Raw genomic sequence first — 18,333 nt, 5'->3', positions numbered from 1 at the left:
AATGTGACAGGTGATTTTAGCTCCCACACCCACGTAAAGCTTGCTGTAGAGGTCAAGACTGAAATCATGGCACAACCTACATTGTCCAAGAATCTAAACACCAAATTTTAGTTTTAAGATGCTGCTGTTCTCACCCCTAGTCTCTTTTCAGAGTGATGTACAAGCACAGTTTATCAAAACAGAATACTTCCCACTCCCTTTCCCCTACATTTCTTTGATCATCAGGATTCATAGAATTGTTAGGGTTGGAAGGGACCTCAAGGATCATCCAGTTCCAACCCCCCCTGCCATGGACAGGGACACCTCACACTAGGTCAGGTTGCTCAGAGCCACATCCAGCCTGGCCTTAAAAACCTCCAGGGGTGGGATTCATCGTTGCTTACGTTCAACCTTAAGGAGATGTTTGTTTCCAACAGATTTTGTTGTCTTTGTGCTCTCCCCAACCATTGCCTGTTAACATACATTGCCTTTGACAGGAAGGAGGAGATTAAATTATTCAGAAAAGTATGAAAGAAATGGTTCAAGAATCTGCACACAAAAGTACTGGAGCCTGTGTCACTCGGGTTCATGTTTATTTAGTTAGAGAGGAAACGATCAAGAAATGAAATCATAAAGGCTTATTCCCCGATGGCTTCTCATAACGAGCTGTTTACCTAAATTGCTGAACAAGTAACCTTTTTTTATGGATTCAAAAGAACAGGAAGATGATTGAAGAAGGCTCTTTTGTGCCTTTTCCTGTCCCTTTGTTAATACAAGAAGGGATCTCTCTTGGGTTTTTTGTGCTAGAGCAGGACAAGCCCCAGTGTGGCTGCTCTTCCTTGTGTGTAGACAGGAAAAATGCTGCAGATGGCATTGTCTGGGGAACACACTGCTAATGAAGGGGGTAGAGAATGACTCAGAAACTAATTGGACCTCATACTTAGCATTTCCAACGCTGATGTTATCACACCAGATTGTTTCTTCCCTGTAAAAGACAAACTGCTATAAAATCCACAAAGCAGAAGAGAAAAGAAACCCACGAAGAAAAGAAAACTACTGTGGAGTTGCAGAAGGAACCAGATTTGGGTTGGAATGGCACTGGAATGGACTGCCCAGGGAGGAGGTGGAGTTGCCATCACTGGAGGTCTTTAAGAAAAGCTTGGATGTGTCATTTGGCGACAATGGTTTAGCTGATGTGGTGGTGTTAGGCCATAAGCTGGACTTGATGCTCTCAGAGGTCTTTTCCAGCCTCAATAATTCTGTGAAGTAAATGTGGATGTGTCTCACTGCACATAACTTCTCTTCTAGATGTTGGTTATCCCCAGGTGCTGAGGCTACTGTGTAGGTTTGCTCTGCCACCAAGCTTCACAGAGAGCACTGTGCTGAGAGCTGTGCTGCAGAAGCAAAGAGAAAAATGTTCATCCCAATCTGTGAGGTTGCCATTGGCATCTGGGCTCCGTGGAAGGGTGTTTGTGCAGCAGGTCGTAATTCTAGCCTCCAGCCCAGCTGATCTGCCTTCATGCATGTTCAGAGGTTGTAAATCCAAGATTACATAATTCCTCTTAGTGTTGAATTACAGGTGGCAAATGCAGTTTTATGTTTATGATACACAGGGCCAGCTCTGGTAGCTCTTTATTCCTGCAGTGATCTGAAACATAATTATCCATAATGAGATCACCCTATAAAAATGCTAAAGACTGCAACAGAGTCGGTCAGAGAGCTTCACATTTGTGAGTTCTACCTTGAGAACATCACTGGAGTAAAGCTAGAGATCAGTGAAAACACAGCAGCTACAGAGGGAGCTTTCAGTGTTTGGATTGCAGTCTCCAAGGAGACTGCTGCCAGCAGGGCCAGGAGGCCTTTGCCACCTTCTCATAGCCCCAGGTCTGTCCCCCACACTGCAGTTTTCCTCACCCTCTTCATACAGTCCACCTTCTCTCTCTGGTGCTTCTTGGGGTGCTTCCTGGGTGTCCTCTGACCTTGATCCTTTGTAGCAGGGTTGTTGTGGAAAAGTGTTTGAAAAATATGTCCTGAGCATCCTTAGGAACACTCTTGGACATCCACCTCTTCATTGTAAATCATCCAAATCCATCCTCTCCTGTTCTGTGGTAGCCCCAGAGGAAGAGACCATGGCAAGCTGCAGAGGGGGAAGTTTAGGCTTGACCTTAGAAAGAAGTCCTTCCCAGACAGAGAGATTGGCCATTGGGATGTGCTGCCCAGGGAGGTGGTGGGGTCAAGGTCCCTGGAGGTGTTTAAGAGCAGCCTGGATGAGGCACTTAGTGCCATGGTCTGGTTGATTAGTTAGGGTTGGGTGATTGGTTGGACTTGGTGATCTTGGAGGTCTCTTCCAACCTGGCTGATTCTGTGATTCTGTGTGAAATCCTTGTACAGCAGGAACGCCTTCTGGGTGAATGATGCTGAGGAAATGATTGCCAGGTCGAGCTGCCCCTCGGGCTGAGGAAAGGGGCACCTCTGCTTCAGAGCAGGGCTCACATGCTAGAGCTGCAAATCTCCTGTTGCTGTAGCTAGGAGACAGAAATGTCTGCAGTGGATGTCTTGCTTTATTAGTGCACTGCATCCACACTCAGCAGCCTGCCTCTGTGCTTCTCTCTAATTAACAAATGCATTGAATCAGAGAAGCTCCTGTGGGGGAAACTGCCTGCCCCACACAGACAGAAGCTTCACACAGATGGTGTTAAAAATACTCTTCTACCAGCAAGAGCTGATCCCAGTATCTAAATAAATGAGGTAATTTTATGTATCCAAGGGAGACAGGTGGAAAATTCAGCTCATGCTTTGGATGCCATCCAACCTGTAAAGACATTTCAGCTGTAAGTGAATGCAGACTCTTACCAAACTTTCCTCTTAAATCAGCTAGACACTAACAGTAGGATAAAAAATGCTATTGGGTGGTAGAGAAGGTCCATGGTGATGAAGAAGTGATGCTGCCTCTTAAAAAAAAAAAAAAAAAAAAAAAAAGTCAAATAGTTAAATTAATGTTGTTAGTTAGTGCCTACAAATTGAAATGCTGAACTACCTCCTACAGTTCAAATTTAGGGGCTAGATAAGAACATTAAAAGAAGAATCAATAAGGTAAAATGCTGGTAAATGTTAGGAAGATTGATTAAAGATTAAAAGCTCAATGTAAAAGTGTTTAAAAGGACCCTAAAAAAAAAACAAAACAACAACAAAAAAAAAAAGTGGGCTTAAGTAATACATTAAAGTCAAGTCACTGAAGTAAGAAAATACCCTTTAAACAATAGACATTGCAGCCAAATGAGGGAATAGAAAAAAAGAGGACAATTTCTGGCAGACTAAATGTCAAACCATAAGAAGTCAAGCCAGAAAAAGATATTGAGGAACAGCATGCCTGAGGCATAAAACAATAAGAAAAGCATTTTTTTTCAGAGGAAGCTTGCCAGGGAATCTCTGTAGAGGACCAAGGTGTAAAAGAGCACTTAGTGCTGAAGCCAGCACTGTTGAAGTTCTGTGCTGGTGTTAACCACTGAGGCTATATAAATATCTGGAGAATGCCTAGTGACAAATAATGCAAAGTCTTTTAAATTATTTCCAGAACTGTAAAAAAATCAGGGCTTACTTTTGCACAAGCTGGCTGAACCTGGGAGAGCTGAGCATGCCCTGGTATGTATGATAAGTTGGGAATAGAGGCAGCACAGCTTCTGCACAGGATCAGAGGATGTTAGGGGTTGGAAGAGACCTCAGGAGATCATCCAGTCCAAACCCCCCTGCCAGAGCAGGACCATAGAATCCAGCACAGGTCACACAGGAACACATCCAGATGGGTGCAGAAAGTCTCCAGAGAAGGAGACTCCACAACCTCTCTGGGCAGCCTGTTCCAGTGCTCTGGGAGCCTCACAGTGCAGAAGTTCCTCCTCATGTTGAGGTGGAACCTCCTGTGCTGGAGTTTCTATCCACTGCCCCTTGTCCTATGCCAGGGTGCAAGTGAGCAGAGCCTGTCCCCTCCTTCTTGACCCCCCAGCCCTCAGATATTTATAGAAATTGATCAAATCCCCTCTCAACCTTTTCTTCTCCAGACTAAACAGCCCCAGGGCTCTCAGCCTCTCCTCACCAGGCAGTGCTCCAGTCCTTTCAGCATTCTTGTAGCCCTCCCTTGGACTCTCCAGCAGATCCCTGTCCCTCTTGAACTGGGGAGCCCAGACCTGGATGCAGTATTGCAGGTGAGGTCTCACTAGGGCAGAGTAGAGGGGGAGGAGAACCTCCCTGGATCTGCTGGACACACTCCTCTGAATGCACCCCAGGATCCCATTGTCCCATTGGGGCATGGAGTTGCCAAGCTGAATTTGTGCTGTGTCACAGTGGTGTGGTGTGGAGGGTAGAGAGGCTTGGTAGGGAGGGGGCATGAAGGCTTGGGTTTCTTAGCCTGGCTTAAAGGGAGATTTGTGTGAGGCTTTGGCTTAATGAGCTTCTGTGTTAAGCCCAGCCTATGGATTTTGGGGTACTGTAGATGCTTTGCTGTGTTGTATGTAGTTGTGAATAGCTTTTCCATTTAAACTTTCCAATCCTATCCAATCCTTTGTGTGAGTGATTTTTCTTTTGCCCCTATTGGAAGAGGCAAAAGGGCAAATCCGTCTGGCTCTAAACCATGACACAGACAACGGCAGGTTCTAAACAAGCTGTCACTGCTCAGTGGAGCCACTGGGCATCCTTCCCTGAAGTGGTGGCTTAGCTGAGGAAGAAGAGCACTATAAGCACCCTCATGGAAGGAGCACCCTCGTGGAAAGGGTAATTAGGCACTGGCATGGACTGCCCCAGGAAATGGTGGAGTCACCTTCCCTGGAGGTGTTTAAGGCAAGATTGGATGTGGCACTCAGTGCCATGGTCTGGTTGATGTGGTAGTCTTAGGTCATAGGCTGGGCTTGATGATCTCAGAGGTCTATCCCAGCCTCAATAGTTCTGTGATTCTGTGATGATTTATTAGAGAGGCAATAGAAAACAGAACCTGAGCTGTCTTTCCACAGCCCTGCTGAATCCCTGTCTTCAATACTACACAGTTTTGGTCATTGGTGTTTGTAGATGCGTACTAAACAACAAAAGATGTAGGGAAAGGCAGCAGGAATGATCAGTAACAGCCTCCATGTCACAGCAGCTATGGAATTTGACAGCAGGCAGTGGCTGAGGGATGAGTTCTAACAGAAGTTGCAGAACCATGACTTGTGGTGCCTGTGCAGAGCAGCCATACTTAGGCAGTACCAAGGCTAGAAAAGGACACCAGCCAGCCCAGCAGCACATGCAGGAAAAGGAGAAGCTTGCTGATGTTTAAAACCAAAGGTAGCACTGGGCCACAGAGGTTTCCCAGCTCTAACAGCATCTAGAATCATAGAATGAATCATAGAATGGTCCAGGCCAGAAGGGACCTCCAAAGCTCATCCAGTCCAACCCCTTGCAGTCAGCAGAGACATCCCCAACTAGATCAGGCTGCCCAGAGCCTCGTCAATCCTCATCTTGAATATCTCCAGGGAGGGAGCCTCAACCACCTCCCTGGGCAACCTGTTCCAGTGTTCCACCACCCTCATAGTAAAGACCTTGTTCCTCACATCCAATCTCAACCTGCCCTTCTCTAGTTTGAAGCCATTGTCCCTGGTCCTGTCCCTGCAGGCCTCTGCAAACAGTCTCTTTCCATCCTTCCTGTAACCCCTTCAGGTACTGGCAGGCTGCTATTAGGTCTCCCTGGAGCCTCCTCCTCTCCAGGCTGAACACCCCCAGCTCCCTCAGCCTGTCCTCGTAGCAGAGCTGCTCCAACCCCTGATCATTTTTGTGGCCCTCCTCTGGACCCTCTCCATCAGCTCCATGTCCTTCTGTAGCATGCTAGGCCCATGGTAGAGACTGAAGGGACTGTGCTCAGGCCTCCTAGTTCCTCCCTGCTGCACTCAGGGGGAGCAGTCCCAATGACCTTAGGGGTCCTTTCCAACCCAAACAGTGCTGTGATTCTGTGTTTCTCTCTGTTGTGCTGGGACAAGCCCTCCAGCCCTTGTCCTTTAAAGAAGCCTTTACTGGAATGCCTTTCCAGACTACTCTCCTGTGTCCAGTTACTTGTAAGTGGCTGTGTCTGGATTTGCAGGCTGGGGGGGTGTTTGTTTGTACTTTGTTGTGCCTCCCAAGCAGGCATGGGATGGTTTTGCCTAACAGTTGCTCTTTCTCCAGCCTTTTCCTTCAGTCCCAAGGGAGCCTTCTGTGCAGCAGAACTGCTTTGCCCCTTCTTTGTTTTCTCTTCTGGGTTTTGGGGCATTTTTTCTCTTGTCATTAGCATTGCCACAGCTGGTTAGGTTTCAAATACGACCATCCTGCAGCTATGATAACCTGCCAACACCACCCATCTGCACAGCCAGTACTGTCAAAAATATCTCAGTATTTTCAAGAAATCCTCTACCTGAGTGCTGTGCCTGGGAGGGTCAACACTGGTGAGTCTGATCTTTTTTTGAGATGATCGTGGGCTCCCTCTCCAAACCAGCAAGAGCAATCACAGTAGATCCACACTGGGTCCCCTCCTCTGCAGCTCTTGCTCTTTCTCTTAGAGGGAAGTAACTGTGCAGCATCAAAGATTGACAGGGAAAGTGGTAGATCAAGTGGGAAATGGACCCTGTGAAGAGCTAACTTTCCCTTCCTCTCTCTGCCACCTCCAAGTCTGGGGCAGATGCTGCAAAGCACCACCTGGCACAAAGTAGAACAGGATGGCCTGAGTTGGAAGGGACCTTAAAGGTCACCTAATTTTAACACTGCTGCCACTGGACCAGGTTGCTCAAAGCCTCATCCAGCCTAGTCTGAAACACTTCCAGGGATGAGGCTTCCATAACTGCCCTGGGCAGCCTGTTCCAGTGTCTCACCACTCCCCTAGTAAAGAGCTTCTTCCTAGTGTCTGATCTAAATCCACCCTGCTCTAGTTTCAAACCATTGGCCCTTGTCCTGTCACCACAGGTCCTTATAAAAAGCACGTCCTTAGCTTTCCTATAGGTACCCTTCAGGTACTGGAAGGTCACTGGAAGGTCTCCCCAAGCTTTCTCTTCTCCAGGCTGAGCAGACCCAACTCCCTCAGCCTGTCTTCACAGGGGAGGTGCTCCAGCCCTTCGTGGCCCTCCTCTGGACCCTCTCCAGACCCACCACTGACCACACTGCCCACACATCCTGGCCTTCTCCAAAAATCACAGTGCTGTAAGCTGAGGGCATGTTGTGCTCCTCATCCACAGCCAAGGCCAATCTCTCCTGTGGCTGCACTATTTACTTAGGAGGCCACAGAGAGCTTGTTTCCTACAGTTTTCTTGCTTACCACCCAAGCCTTGGATAGCCCCTGGCACCAGTGCTCCAACAGCTTAGGCATGGGGAGGGAGTTTGTCTCCCTGCTCTCAGCTGGTGGCTCATCAAAGTGACTTCAATAACATGGATTCAGTGTTTCTGACTGGGGCCCATGTTCCTGTGTGCATGGAGCAGTCTGGCTTGCTGTTTGAGAGGTGCTGGGGGAGCCAGAGAACTGAAATGTCCAAGATCTCACTTATCCTGTGTCTGAGACCGAGGGCAGAGGAGTCCACAGAGCTGAAACCATTGCAGCCAGTTTGTTTTGGGCATAGCTCCAAGCAGGAACCTACTCTGAAAAAGAGAAGTTATTTGGGTCACAATACAGTTTTCTCCCTTGCTTCAAAGAATGCTGTCTGACAAGCAAATCTATGAATGTTTTAGGAGCTGTGCTGGGTTGTGGCAGTGAGTGTATTTTTAGTCTGTGTAGCTGTGAGAGTAACACTGCTTCATTTCTATACTTATTTGGTAGTGAGCACCAACCCTTCAGATGGAAACACTGTCCAGATGTGCTGGGTAGGACAGTCAGGGCTGCTTGTTGGAGATGAGATGGGAGATTTAATCAATGTTTATAAATATCTGAGGGCTGGGTGTCAAGAGGGAGGGGACAGGCTCTGCTCACTTGCACCCTGGCATAGGACAAGGGGCAATGGATAGAAACTCCAGCACAGGAGGTTCCACCTCAACATGAGGAGGAACTTCTTCACTGGGAGGCTCCCAGAGCACTGGAACAGGCTGCCCAGAGAGGTTGTGGAGTCTCCTTCTCTGGAGACTTTCCAGCCCCATCTGGCTGTGTTCCTGTGTGACCTGTGCTGGATTCTATGGTCCTGCTCTGGCAGGGGGGTTGGACTGGATGATCTCTTGAGGTCCCTTCCAACCCCTAACATCCTGTGAGCCTGTGATCCTGTGATTGCAGCAGTGACAGTGCAGAGCAAGCCCCCTGAATTATGCCTGGGGACAGCTGCAACCCTTCAACAGGCCAGCTCCAAGGCTGTGTGCAGCTGGTGCCTTCATCTTCTTCTGAAGCCTGTGCTGCCTGAATGCTGTGCTGCCCAAAACATAAGCTCTGCTCTGGGCCAGAGCAGGTTGCAGTGTAAATTATTTGGGTAATTTGGTGCCAAGTCATTCTTTAAACCAAACTTCAGCATCCTCAACTTGGCACAGCTAGCAAAAAGCCACCAGGTACTGGTGGCTCTTTGAAAGCTGACCTGATTCCTGCTGGTGTGGTAGGTGAGGCTACAGAAAGGTCTCCAAGGGACAATCAGCCCTGACACAGGCTGTCTTTGGAATCTGGGGTGACAAAGCAAACTTGCCTGTGAGAAGGACATGTGGGAAGTGTAAAGGGCCTGAGCAGCTGTTCAGCAAAGATGGTTTTAGAAGAGCTGGTGAGGTTTGTGTCCCCTGGTGCAGAGCTCATTCCCTGGCACCTGCTCTCGTATCAGTTGAACTCGTTCCATAGATAGCAAACCCACTCCATGCTGGAGGGGATGATTGTGTTGCTTTACTGACAAAGACAGGGGGTGAAGGGAAAGATGGAGCCAGTGGTTTCCCTTTCTGTATCTTACCAGGGCAAGTGAGGACATGCAGTCCAGATCTTTGTGCTTGACACTAGCTTAGCTGTGTATTCAGTGAGCACAGTGGGACAGAGCCAGGCAGGTTCTCACCACTTTTACAAGCCCCCTGCTAAGAAAGCAGACATTAAGCACATAGATGATCTATTGCAAAGGCAACTGGGGCCTTAGAGGACAGTCTGAGGATTGGGGTTGTCAAAACAGTGGCCTAGGCCCTGAATTATGCACTCTTGGTCTTAGAGAATATTTTTTGGCTGCTCAGTTGCAGGACAGACCTGAGTAAGGTGAAATTCACAGCTGAGCTGATAGAAGATTATACCTGAGGTATGGGCACACCCCAGAAAGCCATGAAGTTCTTGGGTGGTGTTTGGTTAGAGCCTTGAAACACTTCAGCAAGGTCAGCAGGTGGTATTTCAGGGGAGAGCTCTGTTCCAACATCTCTGCAAACTGCAGTTTTTAATACAAACATTTCCTGCAGCAAAACTTCATGGGGAGGGTGTGTGTAAGTAACTTTTCTCAGCAGGAGTGGTCAGGGATTGGAATGTGCTGCTCAGGGAGGTGGTGGAGTCCCCAAGCCTGGCTGTGTTTCAAGGTGGTCTGGATGTGGTGCTCGGGGCTATGGTTTGGGGTGAGCCTTGCAGAGTAGGGTTCTGGGTTGGACTTGGTGATCCTGAGGGTCTTTTCCAACCTGAATATTTCTGTGATGCTGTGAAATGGGACCAGGTAAATTACCAGAAGAACATGTTCCTGCCCTGTGACTGTGTCCACAGGGCCAAACAGCCCACTGGTGTGTGTGGAATCTGGAGAGGTAATTGGCATCACCATTTGTTCTGACTTAATGCAGAACAAACACCAAGATTTTCATCGTCCGCCTCTCAAGCCTTCTGCCTACCTTCTGCCTCTCTCTAATACAACATCTCTTACAGAAGTAAGTGCCTGATCTCAAAAGATGGACGTTTGAGCATTCAAGTGCTTGATGCATGGCAGTACTACTGAGGGAGAAGGAGGACTTTGGGTTTATGGCCTCTCTAGTAAGGCAACTTTGCACATCCAGTGCTTCAGATAAGAGGCCAATCTGCCTTCACCTTCAGTGATGCTAACAGTAGCTATTCTTTGTAAGAGTACTCATTGCAGACTTCAGCTTTCCTCAGCTGGATCTTGCAGTATGTTTGTTGCTAAGAGTTGCTGCCATAAACCCCAGGAGCAGCACTGGGAAATTCGATTTCTGTTCCCTAGACCCAGCTTGTGCTGGGAGTTTGGTACAGCCTGCAAGAGCCATGGAGCCTCATGGAGAAAGTGCAGGCAGAGAACAAGCTCCTCTTGGCACAATTGCCTTTGCTGTTAATTTAAAAGAGTTTACCATCTTTTAGGACAGCTTTTAAACCTGTTAACAAATAATTAACTGCAACACAGCCTTTTGGCCTGGGAGGGATAGCTCCTTGAGCCCGAGGCTGTGCTGTGTGTGAGAGGTGGTATGCTTGGAACTTCAAAGAGGAGCAGTGGATCTATTTATAAATCCAGACACCTCTACAGGAGATCTGTTGCTGTGTCTTGGCTTATGTAATCCCACAAAACATCACTCATAGGTAATCAGCACAATAAACTTGGGAAATAATAATTCAGTGCTGCTGTTGTCCCTGGGCCGTTGAGCAGCCCTGGTAAGGCACGTTGGCAGCACTGACCTGGCAGCCAGCAAACAAGCAGCAGCAGTGGGCAGCAGCTCAGGGCTGCCAGCCCTGCCTTCACAGACACCCCCACCTGCATTTGCCTCCTTGTGAGGCACCATGGGTTGGTGCCCAGGCAAGGCAGGATAGGCTGACCTGAGCACTGGTAATGTGCACTGACCCCACCGGAGATCAGCTACATAACTGGGGAGCTCAGTTCTCATCAGAGCCTCTATGGAACACCCACCTTGTGCACCCCTGATGTCTCCCAGATCTTTGTACTGCTGGAAGGGGAAGGATAAAAAGCCTGACCAGGCTGATTTTAAAGGATCTGATGTGGGGATCACCAGACAAAAGTGGTAGCCTGTTCTCTGGGTGAGGTCAAACCACAGCATCCTCTGGAGAACCTGCAACTCCAGGTGCTGCCCACTTACTGACAAGGGATTAGGAAAAGCACATCTGAACATGTCCATCAAGAAAACATGGCACACTTCTCACTGCCATCTGAACTATGGGTGCTGGAGCTGGCAAACCCTGTGGCAAACCTCAGCTCAGATTTCACTGAAAGGGCCTTTGCCAAGCTGCACTGCTTTGTCTTGTCATGGGCAGAGAGCACATGGGCAGTCAAAACAGCTCAGCTGGCATACGCTGGGTTGATTTTGGACCTGCAGGCACCTGCAGCCCACAGAAAGGCAGGGCCAGAAGGACCACGAGTGCCTGCAAGTGCCCATGGCCTGTGTGAAGCCAGAGGCAGGTACCCCAGGTCTTGTCTGCTAGGTGGTCCTCCAGCCTTTCCCTAAAAGCTGCCAGTCACAGAGATCCTCTGGTCCCCCAAGGCAGCTTCATCCGGGGCTTGTATTTCACTACCGTTAGAAACTTGGTCAAAGGTAAATGAATCTGTTTGTCTTGGATTTGAGCTGATAATTTCTAGTCCTGTCACACTGTTGGCTTATCCTCCACAGTGGTCCTCTGCAGTCCTCAAGCTTTTTCTGCAGTGCTTCTCCCCAGCCCCCTTTGGCACTCATGTTTTCCAATCCTCCTGAGCACCATGCTTCACTCTGGCCTTGCTTGAGATGCATCCTGAAAAATCTTGGACAGCTTCTCTCTTTTATCAAAACTGCAGCCTAATCCAGTACTCCAAGGTGACTGAAATCCTTCCAGTTTAGCATCATCCAGAAATCTTTGTAAGTGTGCTCTCTGTTCCTCATCCAGATCCTGAAGCTCAGAATGGAGCCTGCCCCTTTGACACTGAGTTGGTTTTTCCAAGCATTGGCTTGTGCTGGCTGCATTCAGCTCACATTTGTCTGTTGTTGTGCTGAGAGCATCACGTGGACTTGGGGAGAGCCTCCTCAGCCTCCCCACCCTTTGGGCTGGGGTGGGACAGACAGCCTGGGGCTGGCATGGCTTCAGCCTGCTCCTTTCAGTGCAGGTGGTCCAGGCACCCAGCAGCATCACCAAGCAGCAACTGCTGTCTTTGCAGAAGATTCCACCCCCTCTTCTAAGGCAGTTTGGTGCTAATGGTAACGAAAAAGGCTGCTAGAAATGTCTGTAGTGGGAGCTGAGCCATTCCTGCTACTGTCATCATCCCTGTGAGACAAGACCCCTTGCAGAAGCTCCCTGCAGCACTTCTTCATCAACACTACCTTCAGCACCAAAGGGGAAAGAATCAGACACCGTCCTAAACCTGAGTGTCCCTCCTGGGATAATTCACAGAACCAGGGCAGCATTCAGGCACTTGGTGAAGGCCTGAGTTGGGTGTGTGAGTGCCCTCCATCCCTGCTGGCCAGAGAGGTCTGTGAACCTGATTCCTCCCAGCTATCCATCTCAAACGTGGTGGCCTCAGAGGATGAAGCACATCTTGCACAGGGTAGCAGAGCTGTGGCTTACTTAATTGTGGTCCACTTGGCTGTGTGTGGGGGAGCCTGTGTCAGTGCTAGGAGAGGCATGATCCCAACCATGATTCCCATGGTCCCTGCTGCCACCCACACAACACAGCTCTCTCCCTGGCAGGGGCTGCTCCCTGGGCTTGCAGTTCTCCTCTGTGCTGAGCAGTGCAGTGCCAGGGAGCCTAATGACAGCCTGCTGTGCTGGCTGCTGTGGGCAGACACGGGAGACTCTGACTGCCTCACTGAGAGGTTTTCCTGGCCCTGGCCACCATCCCATCCCACCTCACCCACTTGTGGCTTTGGAGCACATTTGCTCACATAGCTGAGGTCCTGCAAACTGAAAGCTGCAGAGCTGCATTTTCGCTGACTGTGTCACTAGGAGCCGATCTGTTCCCGTTTGCTCTTCCCAGCCCAAAGGCCAAACTCACCTTCACCAGATTCCCCTCCAGCTGCCCTGTGCAGCCCCCTGTCCCAGGCAGCACCACCTGCCCAGTCCTCTCTGCCATACAGTCCTGAGTCTGTCACAGCCCAAGGACGAGAGAAAGGGTGTCCTGGTGGGGGGGTTGGTCTCAGAAAACATCCTGGCTGGGGACACAGCACCCAGAGCTACAGCAGGGCTTTACCAGCAGCACCGTAGGCCGGGTGCTCAGTAGCACACACAAAGCTTTTTCCATTTTAATTTCTGCAGGTGGAAGCTTTGATTTCCCTTGCAGGCTCTTGGCCCCCTTAGCAAGGGTCTGCTCCTGCTCTTCATTACTCTACCAGACATACTTGATCTAATGGCTTCTACAGGTGGCGTGGGGTACAAGAGGGTGCAGCCACAGTTGTCAGCTGTTATCCAGAGTCAGAGTTAATCCAGGAAAGCAGTAAAAATTAGTAATGTGTATTGCATTCCTCCAATCCATACGCTTTCCATTAGATGATCTTCCATCCTCCTCAGCACAGAGAGAGAACCCTGCCCATGGCAGTCAACGTTTCTGACTCCAAAAGGCAAGGCTTGGTGCTGTCTGGAAACCTGATCTCGGCTCTTGCATTCCAGGACACAGTGTCTATGCAGGGAATAGTCTCCCACCTTTAAATCCAGGCAGCAGATGCTGGCCATGTGCACAGCCTCTGCCTGCAAGGCCCAGGAGCTTCCACAGCAGCAGACGTGCCCAGCCTGAGGATGCACCAGAGCGTGCAGCCCTTGCACTCTGCTCCCATGTGCTGACTTGAGTGCTGTGTCCAGTTCTGGGCCCCTCAATTCCAGAAAGATGTTGAGATGCTGGAATGTGTCCAGAGAAAGGCAACAAAGCTGGGGAGGGGTCTGGAGCACAACCTTGTGAGGAGAGGCTGAGGGAGCTGGGGGTGTTTAGCCTGGAGAAGAGGAGGCTCAGGGCAGACCTTATTGCTCTCTACAACTACCTGAAGGGAGGTTGCAGCCAGGTGGGGGTTGGTCTCTTCTCCCAGGTAAGCAGCAACAGAACAAAGAGGACACAGTCTCAAGCTGTGCAGGGGGAAGTTTAGGCTTGACCTTAGAAAGAAGTTCTTCCCAGACAGAGAGATTGGCCATTGGGATGTGCTGCCCAGGGAGGTGGTGGGGTGGAGGTCCCTGGAGGTGTTTAAGAGCAGCCTGGATGAGGCACTTAGTGCCATGGTCTGGTTGATTAGATAGGGTTGGGTGATTGGTTGGACTTGGTGATCTTGGAGGTCTCTTCCAACCTGCTTGATTCTGTGGTTCTGTGACTTTGGAGGCCTTGTCCGATGCCACCAGAGCATCATGCAAGAACAACAGCCAGATCAGGATGGTAATGAGGCTCAGTGAATTCCTCTGAAAGATCTCATTTAAACTGTTTGTTATTAATAATCTGGTGATCTCTAGATCCTCAATGTCAGGAGAGTTACCTTCAGCCAAACAGGAATGAAGTGGAGCATTCAGCTTGCTTTAGTGACCCCCGTCTTCAGTCATTCCCCCCCTCCCCCCCCCCCGGCTTGAGTGGCTCAGGAGCAGCAGTTCAGTAATGAGTGTTGCACAAGGCAAACTGCATCAGGGTCATTATGTGCAGATGAAGAAGGGGAATGGAAAAGACATTAATTTCTAGGTGTGACTGCACATGCTAAGCCTGGCCTGGGTCCTTTGATGTATCACGAGCAGGCTGGGACTGCATAGTATGGGATGGAGCTCCATGTGTGCAGCTGCAAAAAAGGAAGGGGTCCTCCCTTACAGCTCCTGCTCCAGACAAAGAAAAAAAAAAAAAAGTCCAGAAAGTTCTGCTTTTGGTGCTGTTGGCTTACTAGCTTTAACTCTTGGGTTTGGTGGTTTGTTTTTATTTTCCTCCTTTCACAGAGAATGTGATCAACGGGCAGGACTATGAGGTGATGATGCAGATCGACTGTGAAGTGATGGACACCAGGATCCTCCACATCAAAAGTTCCTCTGTCCCTCCATACCTCCGAGAGCAGCGCAGAAACCACACCAACACCTTCTACAGTGCATCTCCCTCCGTCCCAGAGACTCCCCACGCCCTCAGGGCTATTGTCAAGTCCCTGCAGTAGCTCCTGTGGCAGCCGGCATGGAGCAGGTCCTTCTGCCAGACTGAGCCCCTTCCCCATCAGGTCTCTGGGGCTCCTGGCACATCTGCACAGCAAGGGCAGACCCCACTTAACCTGGTCCTGTGCCTGACCCAACCCCATGGCCGCATCCTGCCCTAGATTGTAGAGCTCGGCTGGGCCCTTGCCAGGAACAGCCCTGGAGGAGCCACGCAGCATGTGCTGCCTGGTCCAGAGGTGCAGGTGAGGCGTGCTGCTGCGGGCCTGCTGTTGGCATCAGCAGCTGGCTGGCACAGGGGGCACACAGCCCAGCCTTGCCCCTTATGCACTGCCCAAAACTGTGGGTTGATTGGGGGGTTTGGTGTTTTGATTGTCTTTTTCCCTGTTAAGCCACCCCCTGAGGCGAGGTCCTGCCCAGAGACACTGCTGCTGGAGCCCGTGCTCAACATCAGGCTTCCCTCACTGCAGTGTGCTCAGAGCAGCACATCCAGCTCCCAGCTGCAGGGAGAGCCACAGCCCTGCACTCCACACTGGGTCTGCTACTCCAGCAGATCTGCCACCCTGCACCCCAGGAGCAGGATCACCCTTTCTCTGCCAGAGTGGCTGTGCTGGAGCCTGGCCAGCCAGGAGCAGCACCCCCACATGCCTGCCCACCTCCCTGCCCATGCAAGGCAGCCCAGAGCTACTCCCCAGGGTTGCAGCAGTTGCCCACGGGGCAACCCAGCCCCATCCACCCATGGGGGGTGATGGGAACCTGCACTTGCAGCTGAAGCACTATGAGCTGCCTTCAGCCATGCAGCTGCATGGCAAAAGGCTGAGGCTTGTCCCCAGGAGGGGTGATTTAGTGCAGCACATTTCTAAAAGTTCTACTGCTGTTTGTTTTACTTGGGGTTGGTTTTTTGGTTTTGGTGTGGTTTTTGTTCGGTTGCCCCTGTCCCTCTTCTGTTGTTTTTTAAGTCTGGGTTCTCTCTCTTTTTTTGGGGAGATGGGGTGTGATATTTAATGCTTTTCACTGCTACTAGCCTATAGAGCAGTGCTGGCCCTGAGAGAGCAGAAGATCTGGGACACAGCTACAGGCAGGAGCTGGGCCCAGGGGCTGCGGTGCAGGGTGCACTGAGGTGCTCAGCTGGGATGAGTGAGCAGCCAGCAGAGCCTCAGCCTTGCCTAATGACTTCAGCATGTCACAGTAATTTTTTTTCCCCCTTCACTGTTAGCACAGAAGATGATAGACTTCAGTTTGCCAGCCAGCTGCCTCTCCTCCATTGGCTGAAATGCTGACTGATGGGATTCGAGTGGTGGTATTATTATTATTATTTGTGCATGTGGCCCTTAGGTAATAATAGAGGTTGATCCTGCAGCAAGACGAACGGCTCGGGGGGGTGAGGAAAAGGGTGAGGAGGAGGAGGGCAAGAAGCAGTCCAGCCCTGTGAAGTATGTGCCTTGCAAGAGGCTGGAGAAGCTTTGCCCTTTGCCACGTAGTCAGCGGCACGCAGGCCCCCGGCACTGCTGGGAAGCAGCCGGCCCCGGCCAGGGCTTTGGCTGCGCTCCTTGCCCCAGTTCCTGTTCCTGGCCCCAGACCCTCCTGACCCTGGGCCAGCTCTCACAGCACTCAAAAATAAAAACCCTGGCAGTGCCCCAGCCAGAGGCACACAGCAACCCTGCAGCCCTGGCTCCTGCTCTGGGGAGGGGGTTTGCTGCTGGGGAGGGAACCCGGCTGTGGTGGCTGAGCTTAGCACAGCCCAGCAGGTTGGAAAGGGCTGCTGCTGGGGGCTGGGGGCATGGGCACTGCTGTGGCACTGCATCCTCAGGCTGTACCTGTGGGCTTCAGTGGTGGAGAGCTCCTCTTGTCCCATGTAGTTCTGTTCTCTGTGTCCCTAGCACTGAAGGCAATAAAATGGTTATTTTATTTATTATTATTACTTCTAAGTATTGTTTTTCTTGTTAATGCCATTTCACTGAAGCAAATGCCTAGAAGGCAGTGCTGACCCTGCTGTCTCTTGGACTGGCATTGCCCAGGGCACGTGTACCAAAACCCCTCCATCCTGTTCTTGAGGAGGGCACACCTGCATGAGCTTTCTCACCCAGAGCCTGGGGAGAAGGAGCCCATGAGGGGGTCTCACCACAGACCCTAGTGACCCGAGGTGACTGCAGCCACACAGAGCCAAGCTCTTGGGCTGGATGTGACCACACAGACCTGCTCTGGTCCCAGACCCAAGCAGCCTAGAACTGGCTCCTGCCATGGTCCCCTCCAGCCAGCATGCCTTGCTGCCACTGTGGCACTAACCAAACCAACCAAATCCCCCCCCCAGGTGCATTTCTGTGCATCCAGAGGGTGACCCAGACCCAAATAAAGCCCAGGACAGCTGCAAAGGTACTTGATCTTTTATTATTGACAGCAGGTAAATACAAGATGCTGCTGGGCAGAAGGGCAGATGTGTCTCTGCAAGGGGCTACTAATGGCCAGCAGTTGGGACCAATGGCTACTAATGGCCAGCAGTATGGCAGCGAGAGGGCACATGGGCTAAGAGCCTGCAGCAGATGGAGCATCAGTGGGATGGAGAGCAAGAACCTCCTCAGACCTGAGGACTCCCCCAGCCCTGCAGCTCCCCGCTCAGGCAGCCCAGCACCGGGCCAAGCAGAGCCTTCACCCAGCAAATGCCGAAGGGGACTATTTGGGGTTACAAAAAGAACAAACAAAAGCCATCTACACCTATTTACAGTGACTCCCTCCCACCACCAGCTCACTCCAGACGTGAGACAGGGCTCAGGGTGCGCCCAGCCCCCAGAGCAGGTTGCAAAGGGCAGAGCCCCGGCTGGAGGGGACAGTCCTCGGCATAAGTGCCAGCACCAGAGGTTGCTGGAGCTGCGCTTGCAGCCCCATTGTACAGCAGGATCTCCAAGGGGCCTGCTGGCCAGTGGCTGGGAAGATGGCCCTGAGAGATGGGACACGCAGCTCTTCCACCAGGACAGGCACACATCCTGTCCTGCTGGCTCCAGGAGCCTGCAGCGGCAAGGCCAGCACTGCACTGGGTTTGGGGTCTCTTGCTCATCATCTTTAGCTAACAAAGCTTCATCAGGAGGACCACGTCTGGGCCACCTCCTCACTGGGGAGGAGATCTGGGTCTCCCCTCCCGAAGTGGACCACCTCCTCCTCCTCTTCACCGGAAGGGAAATCAGAAGCGAGGTTACAGCAAAGCCCAAGGGGGTGGCTTCTGGCCTGGGGATCGATCTACAATCCCCCACAATAAAACCAGCTTGAAACAAAACCCATCTTTTGATTTGTACAAAATAACAATAACAACAACAACAACACAAACAAAAAGGTGCCGGCGGCCCCCTGGCTGGCAGTGCCCCCCTGCTGTGGCAGAGGGAGGGGTG

The 18,333-nt window shown here is 50.9% G+C and overlaps 1 protein-coding gene across 1 annotated transcript in view; it reads left to right on the top strand.

Moving 5' to 3' along the window:
- ATF6 (activating transcription factor 6) overlaps nucleotides 1-15,118 on the top strand; it is a 93,528-nt gene extending 78,410 nt beyond the window's left edge. The window contains exon 16 of the mRNA XM_054384196.1: nucleotides 14,753-15,118. Coding sequence (XP_054240171.1) covers nucleotides 14,753-14,961 — 209 coding nt within the window. The 3' untranslated portion in view covers nucleotides 14,962-15,118. The remainder of the gene's footprint in view (nucleotides 1-14,752) is intronic.
- The last annotated feature ends 3,215 nt before the right edge of the window (nucleotides 15,119-18,333 follow it).

This window comes from Indicator indicator, chromosome 10, assembly GCF_027791375.1.
Source record: "Indicator indicator isolate 239-I01 chromosome 10, UM_Iind_1.1, whole genome shotgun sequence".
In the NCBI taxonomy this organism is placed as follows: Eukaryota; Metazoa; Chordata; class Aves; order Piciformes; family Indicatoridae; genus Indicator; species Indicator indicator.
Note: the sequence above shows the minus strand (reverse complement) of the source record. Positions and strands in the feature narration are given on the sequence as shown.